At 43.2% G+C, this 19,685-nt stretch overlaps 1 protein-coding gene across 2 annotated transcripts in view; it reads right to left on the bottom strand.

Moving 5' to 3' along the window:
- LOC109307866 (complement component C6-like) overlaps positions 1-19,685 on the bottom strand; it is a 59,543-nt gene that overhangs the window by 25,665 nt on the left and 14,193 nt on the right. For both annotated transcript variants that reach the window (XR_002100383.1, XM_019532006.1), the window contains exons 8-13: positions 15,818-16,058; positions 13,339-13,461; positions 12,570-12,736; positions 11,515-11,740; positions 2,409-2,580; positions 1,137-1,248 (exon numbers count right to left, since the gene is read on the bottom strand). Coding sequence is in view for 1 of the 2 variants with exons in the window: in XM_019532006.1 (XP_019387551.1) it covers positions 1,137-1,248; positions 2,409-2,580; positions 11,515-11,740; positions 12,570-12,736; positions 13,339-13,461; positions 15,818-16,058 (1,041 nt within the window). In the remaining variant the exon portion in view is untranslated. The remainder of the gene's footprint in view (positions 1-1,136; positions 1,249-2,408; positions 2,581-11,514; positions 11,741-12,569; positions 12,737-13,338; positions 13,462-15,817; positions 16,059-19,685) is intronic.

Here is a 19,685-nt window from a genome sequence, read left to right on the forward strand (position 1 = left end):
TGTAGCCTCTCCTTGTAGGGCCTGCCCTGCTGACCCCTGATCATGCGACTGGCCCTCCTCTGGACTCTCTCCATACTGTCCACATCCCTCTTGAAGTGCGGCGCCCAGAACTGGACGTAGTACTCCAGCTGGGCCTGACTAGTGTTGCATAGAGGGGGAGGCTCACCTCCTTGGACCTGATGCATCTGTGGATGCATGACAAAGTGCAGTTGGCCTTCCTGACTGCATCCCTACATTGGTGGCCCATGTTCATCTTGGAGTCTATAATGACTCCAAGATCCTTTTCTGCCTCTGTGGTGATGGGAAGGGAGTTCCCCGGCCTGTAGGTATGCTGCTGATTCTTCCTCCCTAGATGCAGTGCCCTGCACTTGTCAGTATTGAATCCTATCCAGTTCTCATCCGCCCACCCCTGTAACCTGTCCAGAGCCAATTGCAGCCTGTTCCTCCCTTCTAGCATGCCCACTTCTCCCCACATCTTAGGTGTCATCTGTGAATTTGAACAAGGTACTTTTCATCCCCTCGTCCAAGTCATTGATGAAGATATTGAACAGCGCAGGCCCGAGGACTGAGCCTCGGGGAACCCCACTGCCCACATCCCTCCAGGTTGAAAGTGACCCATCCACCACCACTCTCTGGGTGCTGCCCTCCAGACAGTTTGTGACCCATCTGACTGTGTAGGCACTGACACTACAGTTGCCCAATTTTTTAATGAGAATGGGGTGAGAGACAGTGTCAAAGGCCTTCCTAAGGTCCAGAAAGACTACATCCACCACGACACCTGCATCCAAGGATTTTGTGATCTGGCCATAGAAAGCCACCGGGTTGGTCTGACAGGACCTGCCTCTAACGAACCCATGTTGGATGCTCCTAAACATACACTCCCCTGCTTGCCCCTTGCAGACATGCAATAATTTTAGCTTCTGACTATCTAGAAAACAGTTTCATTAATTAAGACAGAATGGTGTTTTCTAGTTGGTGCGAGGTGTCATGACGTGGATGAAATCAGAGTATAATCTGTGGATGAACTAGGTTTGCAAATCCAAAACCAGAAATTCTGTAGACTGGTAATCTTGGAAGTTCCCAGAGCTCCCACATGCCCTATCATTCACACATTTTACATGGTACAGCCCTCTCACCCTGATAAATCCATTTTCTGGTGGGACTGGCTTAGAACATCCAGATTCAGGTTCACCAATGAAAATATCCACTTCCTTCCTTGCTTCATCATCATTTATACACGGAGCCCCTCTGAAAAACAATAATTTGCAGTATAGGATGCATATGAGGCACTGGTTTCAAAAACAAGAGGGTAAACTCTCACAGCATTAGCCAAAGAGGAAGAGGAGCTAGCAGTGAGCACTGTTCACCCAAACCAAAAAAATTAGAGCAGTACTGTGGTCCTTTTCCGTCAACTTCTTCATTAACCTATGTACCAAAAGGAGCCTGATCAACAGTGAGCATTATAGGAAAGAAGATTTTATATTGGCATAAGTTCTTCTACCACCAGAGAATTTGGCATAATAGATTAGAAGAGTTGGGGCAAAAAAGATGGTACATTGGGCTGCCTTTTTTTTAGCAATGACTGTAAGTTTAAGTGGTTCAGCCAGAATTTAGGGTTCATCACAGTTTGGTTAGGTTAGGTATTGTATAGGTTAACTTTTGCCTGTTAATACCAGCAGTGGTTAAATGTGCGCTGTATGTTATGGATGTAGGGCTGTACAGGTTGTGGTGCTTAGTTAGGGAGGGAGAGCACCATGTAGAACTAAAGTGCTCATGTCCAAGACTCTCAAAAAGAATATGCTATATATTAATCACAACAGAAATAAAATGACTAGTTGTATATTATCCAGTGTTTTTGCCACAAGAGGAGCTATCCCTGTAATGAATTATGGCTATGTTCATCATTTTCACACAACCCTCAAATAAGAAAGTGAGGGTGGTTTTGGCTTGGAGTTAACATTTTACATTAAAACCTTCTAAACATTCTGTTTCACAGTGTTGCAAAGCAGTACCAAATAAAAATTCACTGACAAAAACTGAGTTATCTTTGAGATTTCAAATTCAAACCTAAAGCACATAGAAAGGAAGCACTGATATTCAGACTCATGTGGTTCAGAAGTGGGAAAAAAAGTTGTATAAAGATGAAGAAAAAATAATGAAGATTCTCAGTCAGAGACCCATACAAAATATTTTAAAATAAGTATATGATACTTCTTTTGGAATTCCCTGGTAAGAAAATGCAAACAAAAACAAAAGTTGTAATAAATTGCAAAGATTTACAGATATTTTCCTTTTTTCAGACTCATCCAAAGAAACCCAGACAAGAAATTTATCCCTAGTCAAGTTTTGAAAGCTTTCTAACCCGCACCCCACTAGTAAGTAGAATTTTCCACCTATCATCTTCTTACTTGTCCACAAACAATGAAACATAACAGTCCTCCTCTTGCTCATGTTCACCCTCACAAGGCTTTCCTCCATTCATTGGTGATGGGTTGTTACACACACGGGTCCTTCTTCTCTTGAAAGACCCATCACATGGGCTCCATGCTGACCAGCAACTCCAGTGTCCATCTACTGCAACTGGAACAGATGAATGTAAACTCTAGCAAATGAATGAATCTGCAGTATTTCCTTACTTTGTATGTAACAGCTTAATTAATTGAGAGGCAAGAATTTTTTAGGGTGATATTTTTGTATTGGTCCAACTAGGTAGTTTGGATAGCACTTAATTGTCACTATTTCAGAGGATTTATGAGGTTTACCAGGCAGGGGAACATATTGTTTATAAAATATTAAATTTAAAGATGAGATGAGCCAAAACCAAATCTGAACTGCTTTGAACCTCAGGGAAGTCTGACTATTCTTTCCCTTACAATTTGGCTTCAGGTCACATTCAAAACCAAGGGCGCTGACAGACATGGAAAAAGAAAACACAAAACTGTGCTTTACTGGAAGCAGTAGCACATTAGTTCAATCCAGCTCTGCAGCATCTGTATAGATTGGATACATCAGCAGGGTTTTTGATGCTTTTATCTAATAGATAATTGAATCAGCTATTAAATACAAGCACCAAAATAGCCCCACTAAAGCACCCAGTTTATACAGATGTTAAGAAAGCCAGGTGCAACTAAGGTTCTGTCTCTTCCGGGCACACCAGTTTAAACTAAAATACTGTTTGATTTTTTTTCCCCACCTTTGCAGGCAGCCCAAGTGTCTATTTTCTAGACCTTCTAGATCAGAACTCTTTTGAGCAAATAAGTACTTAAAAAAGGAACTAGGCATCTAAACTCCAAAGTGTAATCCAGATTATCCCTGCTCCAGCAGACACAAAATTGAATAGGTACTTAAACTCAGATGTTACTATAAGCAGGTACCTACTAAATTCGCAATTTTGTGATTTTTGCAGAAACCGTGAATTTGGTGGGTCAACTCTGAAAAAGTCTGATCCCCATGAAAAAGTGCAGGGACTGCAAAAAAGCTGGAAAGTGGCCAGCAAGCAGGAGGGAAAAAAGAGGAGCTGAAAACAGAGATGGGAAGCCTGGTGTCCTGAAGCACAGGGGGAAAAGGGAGGGAGGGATGGGATGATTTTCGTGGTGAAGTGTGACAGAGTACCTCGTGCCTCTGATTGGCTGAGGGCCCCCAGAAGTCCCACCCCTTGCTGGAGATTGACAGATGGCCATCTGTCAATCTCCAGCAAGGGGTGGGACTTCTGGGGCACCTTGGCCAGAGGTATGGTGGGGGAGGGGAGGCTGTCATGCCAAAAAATGTCGACTGTGGCCACACTGACACTACGGAATTGAGGGGGCAGACCCCACAAATTATGTAGCTGCCTAACTATGAGTTTCCCTAGACACCTAGATTTAGACTTAACCCCCATCAACATCACTGAGTTCTGCTCAAGCACATCAGTTGTGGGGCTATTCACTTTTTGCACAGTTGCTTCCTGGTTTAAGTACTCATCTAAGAAGTGGGAGAGCATCAGGTCTAGATCTTGGGTGACTGATTTAATCATTAAACTACTGTGCAAAGGTAGGCCTCAGTATTGGGAAGGCACCTACCTTCAGTAGCAGGAGCACGTGTTCTGGATCCCAACTAAATAATGGCATCTAAGGGTGCAGACAAAAGTGCAGCTTCCTGCTATAACTGAAAATGCTTTGTAGGAAGTGTTCTGAGTTACAAGATCCCCCAGACCAAACAGAAATTCACTGTTGGTTCCAGGGGGGAGGGGAATCTAGCTGCTGACTGGGACCCTGTAGCCAGTTTCCCTGGCAATACCCCTGCTCTCTCCCAGCCTATGGTGTTTTCAAGATGTGAAGGGGAACTCATTCTAGGGAATCCAAAGCTAGCAGTGGAGGCTGGGGTGCATGTATTGGAGCCCCCTGACCTCAGAGTGGCGGGGCCCAATACATCTGCTCCACCCTCCAGTGAGGGCTGAAAACCCCCCAGACTGAACTCCCTTCATTCCCTTTCCTACTCCCATTCTAAAAACAGCGACAGGCTGGCAGGCAGCTCAGACAGAAGTTACATAAGATCCTATGTTTTGAAACATCTTCATATGGACTTTCATGCAATATGGTTCAGATTTTCGCCTGACTGGCCATTTTTGAAGTGGTTTGCAGCCATGCACTTATGTTTGGTCATGGTAACAGGCCACTTTCTGTGGCCAAATCAAGGGAAAATTTTCACTTTTGTCAGCACCCTAATGTGCAACTGGAGTCAGATGCCTAAACTGTCATAGAGAGACTGCCAAAGGTCATCTATCCCTCAGACCACTACCTTTTCCTGATTGTCTATGTTGGCATCAATGATACTTCCAGAAAGATCAAAGGCAACTATGAGGCTCTCAACCTGAAGGCTTTGAATTCTTCGACAATGGGTGGATATTCTGGAGGAGCTGCAATTTGGACATACCTACGACATTAGTATTTATTGTCTAGTTCTAGGTGGCTCTTGTATTTCTAGTTCACACTTCAGAGGTGAATAAGAATCCCATAGCCTAAAAGGGAAACAGGATGTCTAAACCCAATCAAATTGGACCTCTTCCTTTGGCATGAACCCTACATAAGTAAACTGATTCTGTCCCAACATTTTATAATTATTACAATAGATACTAAAGAAACATGGTGTGAAAAAGCATTTCCTTGTAAATATGCTATTCATACAAACCAAACATTAAAATTCCTGGATTAATACTTAGTATACATTAAATACATAATGTACATGTGTATACATAGAGTTAAATATACATTCACTATATAGAATTTCACTCCCTAAATACATTTTCAAAATATGGATCTGATGAATTCAGTGCGATTCTAGAAGAATTTTTAACTAAAGTTGGTTCTATCATGAAATATTTGACCATTTTCTATCAGCCAATAGTGATCAAGGCTGTTTGCTTGGTTTACTACCAGATTATTCATCAGCATGCCAGTAGGTAGGCAAGCAGTCCCTCTACTTGATAGCCTTCCCCAGCTGGCTAGCTTCTGGCCTGCAGATGCTCCTGGGCCAACTACCCAGCCCCCAAGGCCCCTTGGGTTTACTGCCTGGCTGCCCAGGCTCCCCAGCTAGCTGGCTGCTGGTTGGCTGCCAATCTTTCTTCATAAACAATTTCAAAATAGGAATCAAATCAATTAATGTAGTTAGTAACTGATCTTATAAATGGATTTTCCTATTGTAATGTGTATAATAAAGATTTTAAATAGTTTTAATTTTTTTTTATAATATAAACACAACAGGAAATTCCTATCGTGCTGCAAGAAATTATGCAATAGCCTAATCTTTACATGATATAACAACAAAATAACACAGCTGAATGCAGGGTCCCCAGATGGGGGCTCTAGGACTACTGCACCAAGAAGGAAGAGAAGGAGTAGTGGTGGTTGGTGAATCCCTTCTGTGAGGGACAGAAGCACCAGTTTGTCATACAGATTTGGAGTCCCTAGGGGGCGTGCTGTCTGCTTGCAGCCTGAATTCAGGATGCTGTAGAGAGACTACCAAAGCTCACCATCCTTCAGACCACTATCCTTTCCTGTTTGTCTATGTAGGCACCAATGATACTCCTGAGGAGGCCAGAGGTAACTAAGAAGGAGGATTAAGGAGCTTGGAGCACACATGGCACTTTCACTGATCCTATTCACGGATAGCAAGAAATCAGGCAGGGACCATCATATCCTGGAAGTAAGTGTGCGGCTGAGACAGGGGTGTCAGCCTGAAGGCTTTGGATTCTTCAGCAATGGGATGTTCTGGGAAGGAGGACTGCTATGAAGAGATGGGGACCCACCTGACTAGAACTGGAAAGAGCATCTTTGGGTGTCATCTGGCCAAACTAGTAAGGAGGTCTTTAAACTAGATTCCATGGAGGATGGTGAACAAAAAACTCACTAGCAACAGAGCAAACAATCCAGTGGGGGAAGGACTGGAGGAAGCAGCTCAAGTCTGGGAAGGAGCTAGAGAGCCACAGAACAGCAATATGTGGTATAAAAGGGAAATGAATAGGTTATAATACAAAATACATATGATCCATGTATGCAAATACAAGAAAAATGGGAAATAAAGATGAGCTAGAAGTTGCAGCCTGTGAATAAAATTAAGATCTAACTGGTATCACAGAAACATGGTGGGATGGCTCTTATGACTGGAATATCAACATTGAAGGTTACATTTTGTTTCAGAAGAACAGGGTTGAGAGGAATGGAGGTGGTGTTGCCTTGCATGTTAAAAAACCCATTTTTTCCCCTGGTTCAGAAAGAAGAAGGTAGTAGATCAGAATGCATCTGGGTGGAAATCAAAGGTGAAAGATGCAGCACTGATAAAATCATGTGAATTTACTGTAGGCCACAAAATCAGGGAGAGGAGGTGGATGAGGCACTTTTGAAGGAGGTAGCAAAATTATCCAAAAGCTATGAGATGGTACTGATGGGAGACTTCAACTTTCCAGACATCTGCTGGAAGAACAATACAGGAAAACATAAAATGCTGAGCTGGTTTTTAACCTGTGTGGCATAAACTTTATCCTTCTTCCTAGAGGCTGAGGACACAAATAGGAGATCATCTATCTTAGATCTTGTTCTAACCAAGACAGTACAATTGGTGAAGGATGTAAGAGGTGATGAGGAACTTAGGAAGAAGTTATCACATTATGATAGACTTCCAGATCCTAAGTTGGGGAAAGCATGAGGTCAACAAAATAAGGGTTCTAGATTTCAAAAAGCTGAATTTCAACTGACTCAAGGAGTTAACATTGTCATGGAAAGAATAAAGGTACCCAGGAGGGCTGGGAACTTCTAAAGGGCACAGTATCGGAAGCCCAACAATTTTGACATGATGGAAGCTCAGAAAGAATGGCAATAGACCGATGTGGCTGCACAAGGGGCTTCTAGGATACCTCAAATGCAGAAGGAAAAAAAACTTTCAGACATTGGAAAAATAGCCAGGTCACCAAGAAAGTGTACCAGAAAATAGCAAGAACCTGCAGGGACAAAAATCAGGAAGGCAAAGATAAAGAATGAACTGTGCCTAACAAGGGAAGTGAAAGACAACAAACAGAGGTTCTAAAAGTGTGTTGGTCTGAAAAGAAAGACTAAGAAAGCTGTGGGTCCACTGTTAAAAAAAGCCTAGCAGAAACTCCTAACAGAAGATACAAAGAAGGCAGAGCTACTCAACACCTACTTTGCCTCAGTTTTCACAAAAAAATAAGCTGCAAAGATATGCCTAATAAAGATTTGGATAAAGAAGAGGACAAGATGAGGGATGAAATAACAAAAAAGACAGTCAGAGAGCTTTTGATGGGTTTGAATGAATTCAGATCAGCAGAACCAGATGAACTGAATTTCAGGATACTTAAGGAACTGGTAGGGCATCTCTCAAAGCCCTGGGCAATGATCTTTATGAAGTCATGGGAGATGGGCAAGGTACCAGAGGACTGAAGAAGGACTAATGTAATACACCTCTTTAAAAAAGCCTAAAAGGAGGACTGGGAAACTACAAACTGGTTAGCCTCACCTCAATACCCAGGAAGTTACTGGAGCATATACTAAGGCAGGTTATTTGCAAGCATCTGGAGAAGGAAAGGTTGATCACAAGCACTCAGCATGGGTTTACTAAGAACAAATTGCATCAAACAAACTTAATCTCTGTCTTTGACAAAGTAACCATTTGGATGAATGAAAGGAATGCTATGGGTATAGTGTATTCAGACTTCAGCAAGGCTTTTGATAAGGTCCCTGTAGCAGCACAGGGTCCTAAGGGTGGCTGTGAACTCCCCTAGCACCCCCTCCCATGCCAATGTGGTATTAAAAGCACCCTCACATCTCACCCGCCACATCTTTGATGTCAGCAATATATAAGGGAGGCTGCCCTTAGTCCTCTCTGACACAGTGCTCTGATGTATCTCAGTCTTTGTTCTATCTTGGGTGACTTGGTGCACCCCAGCCTTATGGGCTATGCGTGGCTCCAACCACCCCTGTACCACACCCCAAGCCTCGCAGATGTACTGGACATTGTTTGGTTGATTTCACTCTCCGCGCCCCATGGGTGCTTCTGGCTTGCCTCGCAACCGTGTTCTCTGGCACTCGTCAATCTCTGCTCCCACCCAGGGCTTCTTGCAATGGCCCATTCTGGGGCTCAGGTGGCTGTAGCCCTGCCTGGCCCCCAAATTCCCTCCTCGGGTCTTAAAACTCCTGTGGGGCTCAGGTGGCCTCGGCCTTACCTGGCCCCCAATCCTCTATTCCCCTTCTCAGGGCTGGGGCCAGCGCACCCCTGAATGTTGTGCCCTCTCTGGCACCAGGGTCCCCACGCTACCGTGTAGCCCCTATGAGGCCTCCTCCAACCCCTAATAGCCTCACCCGGTCCTCCGGTCAAAACAACAACAACAACAACAAACAATGACACAAGCCCCTGGGCTATAACACAAAGCTAAACCTCCTGACTAAAAGTTCTCCAAACCACACCACATCTCTCAGCCGTGTAACTAGCAGCTGGTACATTCAGGCATTATTCTCTTTCCCACATTCAGGGCCGATCTCTTTCCCTTAGTCAGGCAGTACTCCTTCTTCCTGGCTGCCAGCCGAGAGAAAGCACTCACAGCCTCCAGTCTGGGTCTTATAGTAGTCGGCCCTGCCCCTTCCGGTCAGCTGACTGACCAGGTGTGGGCCCTTAGCTCCTCCTGGTTGCCCCTAGCAACCAACACCTGAGCCCATTCTGCTGCTTTTCAGGTGGCAGGCACCTTAGTGCCCTGTTACAGTCCCATACAACTTCTTATAAACAAATTGAAGAAATGTGGGCTGGACAAAATTACTATAAAGAGGAAAGACTAACTGGCTCAATAGCTGCAAGCAAAGGGCAATTATAAATGGATTAATGTTCATATGGCAGGAGATTTTTAAGTTAGTCCCACAGGTGTCATTCCTGGGCCCATGTTTATGGGCCCAGGAAATGTTTAATATGTTTATTAATGATTTGGATGCTGGCATAGAAAGATTCTTGAGCAAGTTGGAAGATAATATGAAACTAAGTAGAGTTGCAAACACACTACAGAATGGCACCATGATTCAAAAGGATCTTGACAGATTGGACTGTGAGGTTGGAGTTAACAGAATGAAATTCAAAATTGACAAATGCAAGGTGCTATACCTTGGGAAGAATAATCATAAATAAAAATACAAAGTATGTGACTTCTGGATGAATGGCAGAACTATGGAGAAGGATCTGGGAATCTTCATAGATCACACAGTCAACACCTGTCTGCAGTGTGATTCAGTCACACAGAAGGCAAATGCACTTTGGGGATGTATAGATAAAAGACATAGGAGGCAATAATGCCTCTCTACTTAGCACTCATCTAGAATATTATATGCAGTTTTGGGCTCCACATTTTTAAAAGGACATGTAGAAGTTATAGATGGTCCAGAGATGTGTGACAAAAAAGATAAAGGGCTTGGAAGGCATGTCATACAAGGAGAAGTTGAAGGAACTAGACACATTCATCTTTTAGCAAAAGCATCTAAGAGGGGACATGATAGCATTTTTCAAATACATCAACAAGAGGAAAAGCACCTTCTCTCTCCTGCTGCAGAGTGTAGGATGTAGAATAATGGCTTGAAGATGCAGCAAAGTAGGATCTCAGGAAAAACTTCTTCACTGTTAGAACAATGAAGTAGAATAGGCTGCCTAGGGAAGCTGTCCACGTGTCATCATTGGAGTTCAAGAGAGGATGGAAAGTCCCAGTCAGGGATGATCTAGGAGTAGCTGTGTTCTTCTATGGGTATTTCACATGCTTCTGGGCTTTGCTGGCTGCCACATAGGGATTGGAGGGATTTTTCCCCCCTCTGCTGCTACATGTCTGTTTTTATTATTATTATTATTACTATTATTATTATTACTATTATTATTTTAAAGCCTTCCTCAGAGGTATTAGGTGTTGGCTGCAGCCAAAGACAGGAATTTTGACTGCAGGGTGATAGTGTTCTTGGTGGGACTTACATCTGGAGGTTCCTGGCTAGAGGGTCTTGGCGCTCAACTCAGGGTCAGACCAATCACTCGCTATATTTAGGGTCAGGAAGAAATTTCACCCCATGGTCAGACTGGTATGGACTGTGGGGATTTTTGCCTTTCTCTGTATTGAGGGGTGTGATCCTTTTCCTGGGATCTCTTAAGCATATATTAACATTTGCAGTAGCAGGATGTTGACCACCATGGTCCCCCTGCTTTACCTGTAGCAGGTTGGTGTTTTTGTTGCCTTTGGTTTTGTGTCAGGGCGGACTGACATTTTGCTAAGAGATTAGAAGATGGATTTATATGGGGTGGTTTTGACAGGGATGATGCTGCCTCAGATAGGGGGGCTAGTTTAGATGACCTCTGGATGTCACTTCCAGCCTTACTTCTCTATGATTCTATGATAAAGTATGAACACAATGAAATTATTCAGATCTTATGAAGTTAAGTATTTTCATAAGTGTAAAATAAAATGTTAGTCTGATTTTTTAAATGACACTCAAGAAGCTTGACCTGTTGGATACTGAAATTGTAATTTTTCATACTGTGTGGAATGAAAACAATATAAAAAAATCAAAATATTGACACTTCTCACAGTATAAAGATACCACAGTCAGACCTGCTCTTCAGCTTTTACATTAAAGCAGTTATGTGCCTAAGCGACATGTAGAGGGTGCATGGGTGGGGGGAGGGCATGTGCCCTCCGAGAGTGCTGGTGCCCCCCCAGATTTGGCTACTGCCAACACCACCACTACTGCCTGTGGGTCATCACTTGCTACCTCCCCCCTCCCACTGCTGATGCCACTGACACTGCCTGTGGGTGGTCCCTGCTGGGCCTGCCTCTGCCCCCGACATCACTGCTGACACTTGTGGGTGGTCCCCACTGAGCCCACCCCTGCCGCCGCTACTGCCTGTGTGGCGTCACTGTCCCACCCCAGTCCTCAGAGGCACCAGTTGTTCATGGTTGTGTGGGTTTAAGAAAGGATCAGATTTGCATTGTTACAATATTCCCATAAATACCTGATGTGTAATCTGGTGCTCGTTTCTCACAGTTATTCCCATAGGTTCCAGCTTCACACACACACAGACACTCTGTTCCAGATAACACAGGTTTGCCATTATTGGGACAGGGAGCACATTTACAAGGGTCAAATCGGTCCATGTATTCAATTAGGGCTCTCCAGAGGTTGCGGCGTTTAGTTACAGCACACGGGAAGTTTTTTACCAAGTCCAGGATGGGAGACAACTAAAAGAAAAGGATATGGAAAGGGATCATAATACAGAAGATGAAGTGGGCATTTCCTTGCAGTATAGCTGTATTAACTGCTTCCTATGGACAGCTACACAGCCCCAACATAACCAAAAGAAATTTTTATAAACACCATGGCCTATATAACTATACTCTGTGGTTAGGGTGCTCCACCCCTGACCCATAGACCAAATCCATCCCACAGAGCCCTGGCACATGGCCTGCAGAGCTTCCCACAGCTTGGGAAATTTGGTGGCGGGGGAGCAGTGGCAATTAGCAGTGCCACTCATCATCCCCTTGCTGCCAAATTCTCAATCCCTGCCTGGGAGGGTCAGGGCTGGGCCATGCCCACTCCCCATCCATGTGGCTAGACTGGGCTGAGCCATGCCTCCTCCTTTGTGCCAAGCCCTTTCTCATATGCAAAGACGAGCCAGGGCCAGGGCCTGGGAGCCTGCTCTTGTCCCCTGCACCACTTGCCCCCTGCTCCAAACAGTTGGATTGGTTTCCTCCTCTGTTTGCCCCATGTGCCATATTATGTCCACCAGCCACATCCAGCCTGCAGACACACTGGGCTGTGGAGCAAAAAGATTGAGCACTACTCTTCTAGGTGCACAGTGCTGAACGTGAGCCAGAGGGGTAGGAAAAAATCCATTCATCTATATTACCAATAATCATCCTGTCATCTTAACTAGTCTTAGGGACTAATATATATAAATTCAGGGCCTTATATATATATTCCTAAAGACATATCCAGCAGGATGGTGTAAATACAAATCAGGAAGTCATGTGGCATCATGGGAGATGCAGGGGTTGTCTCTAATCTTACCTCAAAATCAACCACAACAGGATTGTCCTTTGTTGATTCCAACCAGTTTGTGAATACAATATGCTCTGGAAAAGACCCCTTTTTCTCCCAAGCCAGAGCTGCAGCATATTCTGTCCTGCCACCTTTCACTAGTGAAATAGATCGTTCAGCTGACTGCAACATAGAACCTGAAATAGGGCTTCAATTAAGATTTTTCAAACATAATCACGACTTTCCTATTGCTCATAAATCCCAAGGCTTTTCTTTCTAAGATAAAAAGTGATTTGCTGGTGGCACAGAAATGCCAAGTTATGTTGCAGGGAGATGAAGTTATACCCATCAGTCATTTTGTTCTCCTTGGAAATGGGAGGCTTGTCAGTGGGAAGTTTGTCCTCACAGTGGACAAACTGATGTGGACATCAGTTTGTGGACAGACTGGACAGACTGATACTTACGTGACTTTTGTGAAACTGGACTGACCATGAAGATCCTTTGTGGTTAGATAGATATACTAGTTTTACACACACTTCCTTGCCAGGGGAAGATAGGCCAGTGTAAAGCAGGGAGGAGCTTTTGGCTATAGTATTTTCGTGTGTGTGTGTGTACTCTGTAGAATGGACTCAAGGCCTAACTTAGAATATAAAAAGTGAAAACCTACCCTGCTTCCTCCCCAAGTTGTTGGGAGTTCTGCCAGCGATTTCAGAAGAGCCAGGATTTCACCCTGCATGCCTGACTGCTGACAGCTAAGGGTACAGACACTACCTCAACCAGTACCTAACTGTACATTCACCTTCATGGCGTTCAGTCAGTCTATTTGTGGTGCAGGTAGTATGTACTTTCTTTTTCTTTCTGAAAAACACACGCCTAGTTGTTTCTGTCCGAACACATTGATTTGATTGTTGTGTTGTCAAACCTAGATAATATCAAATAGCAAAAACATTAAAACATTGAGCAGCATCACCAGAATCCATATCATCCCCTCCCTACACACACACATACATCTACCCAGTCTATTGCAGTCATGCAAGTCACAGCATTCTTCAGATTAAACATCTCATTCATTTCTTTCAACCTTCCACATCAGGTTCAACCTTCTCATCCTTCTTCTGAAAGTTTGCTGTGGCCAATAGCTTTTCCTTCATGGTCCTCCTCCTCCTCTCCCACTTCTCACAATCTCCCATCCTCAGCTCACTTTCTATACTTCTCCCATTGCTTTTGGGCAGTTTTTCCATGCCATCTCTTATAATGTCCTTGGCCTCTCCCCTCCAACTACCAGCATGCAAGAGGACAGCTTACTTTTTCAAATCTTCTGCAAGGCATAGTAGGCCAAATCTACTCCTATCAAAAGCTTTCTGTTCTATAGGGCATAATTGTTAAAACAACCAACTGTCCTGAATTTTCAGGGGCAGTCCCAAATATCACAGCTGTCTTGGTATCCTGAAAGACTACATGTCGGGAACTGAAAAAAATTGATGCCAGGGAGTTTGCTGTTGAATTTAGCAAGTGAGACAACATGATGCTGCCTGGCATCAGGGAAATAAAGCTATAATTCTTCTGAGTAAGGACTCATGAGCAGTTGCAGTCTGTGGCAGCTCCTGATCTGGAAGCAATATAGCTATGTTCATATCACACTGTGCCTTGGCCAACAAGTCATCTGCTGGATAATAGTGTGTTTTGGGTGACCGGTGATGGTACCCTAGTGATATTGCTGATAGAAGGATGCAGCATCCTTTGCTATATTACTATCCCCACAATATACTGCTGTATGGGATACTTCAGGTTCTATGGGATACTTTGGTGTTGAGTTACTGCCTTCAGCCCAGAATGGACCCCACTCTATTCCCCATGTACCAACAGCACTGGACAGAGTCATATTTGCCAAATCCTTTTAAGGATCTACTGATGCTGAGGATACATCCTTTACCCTTCTGTTTACACAATACTAATAAACAATACCCACAAAATATCCAAGTACAACTGTGAATGACAGCTCTTAACCAAATAGGTTTAGGTTTCCATTTTTGTAGAATGGTTCTTTCCTATTAAATGATTTGATTATCCTACTAAGAATTTTGCTGGCAACCGTGATCTCTAATAATTCTCTTACACTTTCAGTTTTAAGTGTAGAAGGCACCACTAGAATCTTTCATATGACCTCTGGTATAATATAGAGCATAAGGTTTTACTTAGTTATGCCTGTTTTTGGATCAACAACTTGTGTCTGAGGTTGAACTTACACGTTACACTCAGACCATACTAATGGGATTTAAATTGTGAGCATCCATAAGTTAAAGATCATTACTTCATTCTAAGCATCTTCTGCACATCTCAAAGTTATAACACTTCAGAGAAGAGTTAATTCTGGGCTGTGCTACCTAGCTCATGTTAGGGTAACTTTAGTTGGCTTCATGGAGATAAAACAAGCAATTTGAAGTTCTCCAGGATCTTAGGATTCATTACTCTCAGCCGTGGCCAACCTAGAACAGAGACACAGCCCAGGCATCCTGGCTCCTAGCCATGTCCTTGCTCACCAACCTTCTAGTGGCAAGTCAGAGCTGTGTAGGCAGGAAACAGTATTAACTTCTAACATGTGATTTCTCACAGCACATTCTGTCTTAATACCACTTAAGTTTCTACAGATTTAGTATGGTCTGAGTGTAACATGTAACTCCACCCTGACAGAAGGGTCTCTTCCAGAAAAGCATCTGGTCTTGATCTGAAGATCACAAGAGATGCCAAAGCTATTACTTCTCTTCTAAGTTCTAGAAATATGTACATAGTTACAACTGAGGTGTCAAGCATGAAGCTTGTTGGCTGGACCCAGCACTTGGGGGTATGACAAGGAAGCATGGACTATTGCAGAGTTTGAGGCCCCCAAGCCTTGCTGGACATGACTGCCAGAGGAAGGAGAGCGAGTCAGGACCCATCATTGCCCAGCCCTGCCATTGCCAGCTCCCTGTTACTGCCACTTGGCCCAATGATGCCAGACCCCCTGCCATTGCCTCTGGACTCACATTGCAGCAGCTAGCCCTGTGGCTCAAGCCTGGGATGAGCTTCATAGTTTAGATCCAGCTCAGGGCTTGAGGCAACTTTGACATCCACGGTTTACATGGTTAGATTCCTTTTACTTTGAGAAAAATGAAGGATTATTCTATTGCGCCTTAACTTAGAAAATATGGAGCAGCACATTCCTCAGAGGCAGTATTAGCAGAATGATCGGAAAAAATTGTTGCCTGTCATGTGGACTTTTCTCACCAAAGGTTACATACCTGAGTTCTTCAATTCCTCAGAGCTGTATTGATAAAGAAGGTCATATGTGCCACCCATCGATCCAGAAGCATAGTAATGAGTTCCAAAGTCATCAAAGATTCTGCTATATAAAGCATAGTTATACTCTAGAGGCAGATTGTTAAGTGCCTTTAGAAAGACATCAGAGAGCTGTAGATCTGACTCCTTCATTGTGAAGTTTGAAACTGCAATCACTTTATGGACCCTGATAAAGTTAGAATTCTATAAATAAAAAACAAAGAGAAATAGAATGTTTTTACACTTTGATTCACGGCAAAAGGTAGAAGAGCTAATAATATGTTCATACTCGGTTGTATACTGCAAAATGGGCTGGTATATTTCACTTGATTTAATCTTGAGTAAAATCAAGTGATTAATCCATTTGAGACAACAAGCACATTGTTAGATTTGATAGAATATGGCTCATTGTACAATGTGTCAATAGGGCAATTGTCTTCTCATTTTTAATTTGTTTGTATCATGACAGTGCCTACTTTCAGGAATTTCATCTGATATCAGCTGTGCTAGGCATTACATAGTTCAGAAGGAGGCAGTCTCTGCCCTTAAGAATGTATAAAATAAATAGACAAGACAGGGAAAAGTTTGGGAAGAAGTCAAGCAGTGTAGGAACAAGTGATTTATCACTCTGGACATAAACAACTTAAGTATCTAGGCTGTCATTTGTACACAGCTATTTTCACATTCTACTGTCTAGATGTGAGGACCCATGCTTCTGCACTTAGCAGCTTTAGAAGGAACCAGAAGGAATGTCCCAGGGCTAGGGACACATTATTTTCAAAGTGTTCAACTCCAGAAGAGCAAGCTATGCCAGAACTCCCAGGCTCTTGGCTATAACACCTTAGGAGGCCCAAATCTAATCTGCAATGTTACACTTAAGTTTCTGACAAAAGGTAGAAGAGCTGAGAATGTGTTCATCATAATTTGTATACTACAAATTGGGCTATGCAACAGGAAACCTGGAAGTCCTAACTCTAAGGAATCCAGGATACTCAGCAAAACTGATATCCCGTCAGCTTCACCACTCCTATGCTGGGAATGTCAGATTTCACTGAGAGCTTCAGGGAAAGTATTAATTTGAGAAACACTAAGGGCCCCTCTACACAGGCAGGTAAAGGTACAATGGGATCTAATGTGTGATCCACAGGATTGGGCCTCCTGCCATGCCATACAGGCATGGCAGGAAGTATGCCTGGGATCGTGAATTTGATCCCATCACACCTTATTGCCAGTGCAGGAGGAGCCCAATCCTCCTACACTGGCAAGAAGCAAGCTGCCATGGCTGGGAGCCCTCTCAACTGATGGGGCCGAGGCTGGGAGCCTCATTAGCTGACCTGGGCTAACCAATCATCTTGGTGCACTGTGACCAGTGGGGGTCCCACAAGGCTCTGTCCTAGGGCCTATACTGTTTAACATTTTTATCAATGATGTTGACATTGGTGTCAGAAGTAGACTGGCCAAGTTCACCGATGACACCAAACTCTGGGGTAAAGCATCCACACCTGCGGACAGGAGGGTGCTCCAGGCAGATCTGGATAGACTCATGAAATGGGCGGACGAGAACCTGATGGTGTTCAACACTGAAAAATGCAAGGTTCTCCACCTTGGGAGGAAAAACCTGCACCATGCTTATAGGCTCAGTAGTGCTATGCTGGTTAGCACTACAGATGAAAAGGACTTGGGGGTCATGATTGACTACAAGATGAACATGAGCCTTCAGTGTGATGCTGCAGCTAGTAAAGCGAGCAAAACGCTGACTTGCATCCATAGATGCTTCTCAAGCAAATCTCGGTACTCAGCTTTGGTGAGGCTGCAGCTGGAGTACTGTGTCCAGTTTTGGGCTACGCAATTCAAAAAGGATGTGGAGAAAGCTATGAGACCACAGCTGACATACTGACATAGCTGCAGCTGGGACACCACAACTGATGCAATGTCCATGCTGCAGGCATGCTTCATGAGCCAGGGGCTGTGAGACCACAACTGACACTGTGTCTTGGTTGTGGTCAGTTGACTCAGTTGCAGTCCCACATCTGTGGGAATTCATGGAGCACCCCTGCGGCTGGGACTTCACATCAGCTGCTGTCTCCCAAGCCACAGCTACAGCTGGGGCATCCCTACAGCTGGGAGTCCTGTCAACTGATGGGACTCCCAGCCACAGTGGGAAGCCCCATGGGACTCCCATGCTCTCACAATGGGAAGCCAGCATCAGCTGGGAGCTCCCAGACTCAGGAGGGGCCCAAGTCCACCTCTCAGGTGGGAGCTCTGATCAGCTGACAGGGCTCCCAACCCCAGGAACTCCAGGCCATATATTCAATTAAAAGCATAATAGGAAGCATAATAGGAAGCACTTACAAAGCGGTGACACACATTTTGTGGAATAACTGTCAATTGTTTAGTCCCTTATAGATTATCCAAGGAGACAAACACATTTTAGACTCTCCTAGGGACAGTTTCTGTCTTTCTTGTCTGCAGTTCATAAACTAATATTATAGTAAGTCCTTTGGCAAGGGTGTGTTTACTCTTCATAAATGTAAAATCCCAAGCAGATACATTCTTATCACGATCCTACAAGTTTGCTCAGGTTCTTTTCATGAAGTATAAAAAATAACATTTAGGGAAGAAGCTTTTATCTTAATTGAAGACATGAAAATATATATTAATATATACTTCATTTTAGGGACAAAGCATTTTATTTTTAAAAAAACCAGCATAAGCCACATGTTTTATTTTTTATGCTAATGTTGGCATTTTTCATTTTAGAATATTATTAATTCATTCTGGAAACAGACACCTATGGAAGAAGCAGCAAAAAAATTGCTGCACATCAAATGCCTTTGTGAAGAATTGTTTCTTGAACTAAGTAATTCACACACTATCTTATCCAGTTGACTTTTGCCAGATATTCCAGTAAAATCTGGCAGATCAAATGGGTTCTAGGGGGCCTGATCTAGAGCCAAATGAGTCTTTCCATAGACTTTAGTGAATTTTGGATCAGGCATTTGCTGACCCCAAATGTTCTGAGCACATTCCATCAGACCATATAATCAAATGGTATATGATTATGATAGGCTCAACAGGAGCTGAGTGATAAGAAATAATGGAAATATTTAACACCAAGCAGTTTAAATCATGTAATGGGCTATGCAGATGTTAACCAATTAATTTACAGAGAAAGGCCTTCAAGACATTCCAATTTTGCCTGCAAAACTAGACATTGCCCCAGATTTCCTTATATTTAGTAAAGAGAATGATGAAAGGGTTATTTATTATTTAATTGGGGAGAGCTTAGAGTAAATCTATGGGACACATAAAAGGATGGGGAAATATGTCAGATTACTCAAACCAAAAAGTTAGAAGTAGAGCTAGCCAGAAAAGAAAAATTCAGTTTAATGAAAAAAATTCAAGTTTTGATTCCTTCAGTGTAGAATAAAAAATAGACCTTTTAAATTATTCTTCCATAGTATCTGAGTTTCTGAACCAAAGGCCAGGTTTAGGCTGAGGTTGGAATGCTTTACCTGAATGGTTATTCTCAGCTCAAGAAGGTTTTTATAGTGTTCGATCATTGTTATGCTATGTGTTTCTTTAGGTACAATTAGATCTACCTTGAGGCTTCTTTTTTGGCAAAAATACTAAGTAAAGCTGGGAAATTTGTATTTGTGTGCAAATTCAGTGTATTTTTGGGCTACAAAATAAAGCTCCTCTTATAATATATCACCATTTATGGTGATAACCTATGTTTTGAAAATTAGGATCTTTAAGAACCTCAAATAAATGTTCTTTAATTCAGCAATATTCTGGTTTAATAGCCATGTCAGCCTTGTGTATCAACTG

Source organism: Crocodylus porosus, unplaced genomic scaffold, assembly GCF_001723895.1.
Source record: "Crocodylus porosus isolate Cpor-Errol unplaced genomic scaffold, CroPor_comp1, whole genome shotgun sequence".
NCBI lineage: Eukaryota > Metazoa > Chordata > Crocodylia > Crocodylidae > Crocodylus > Crocodylus porosus.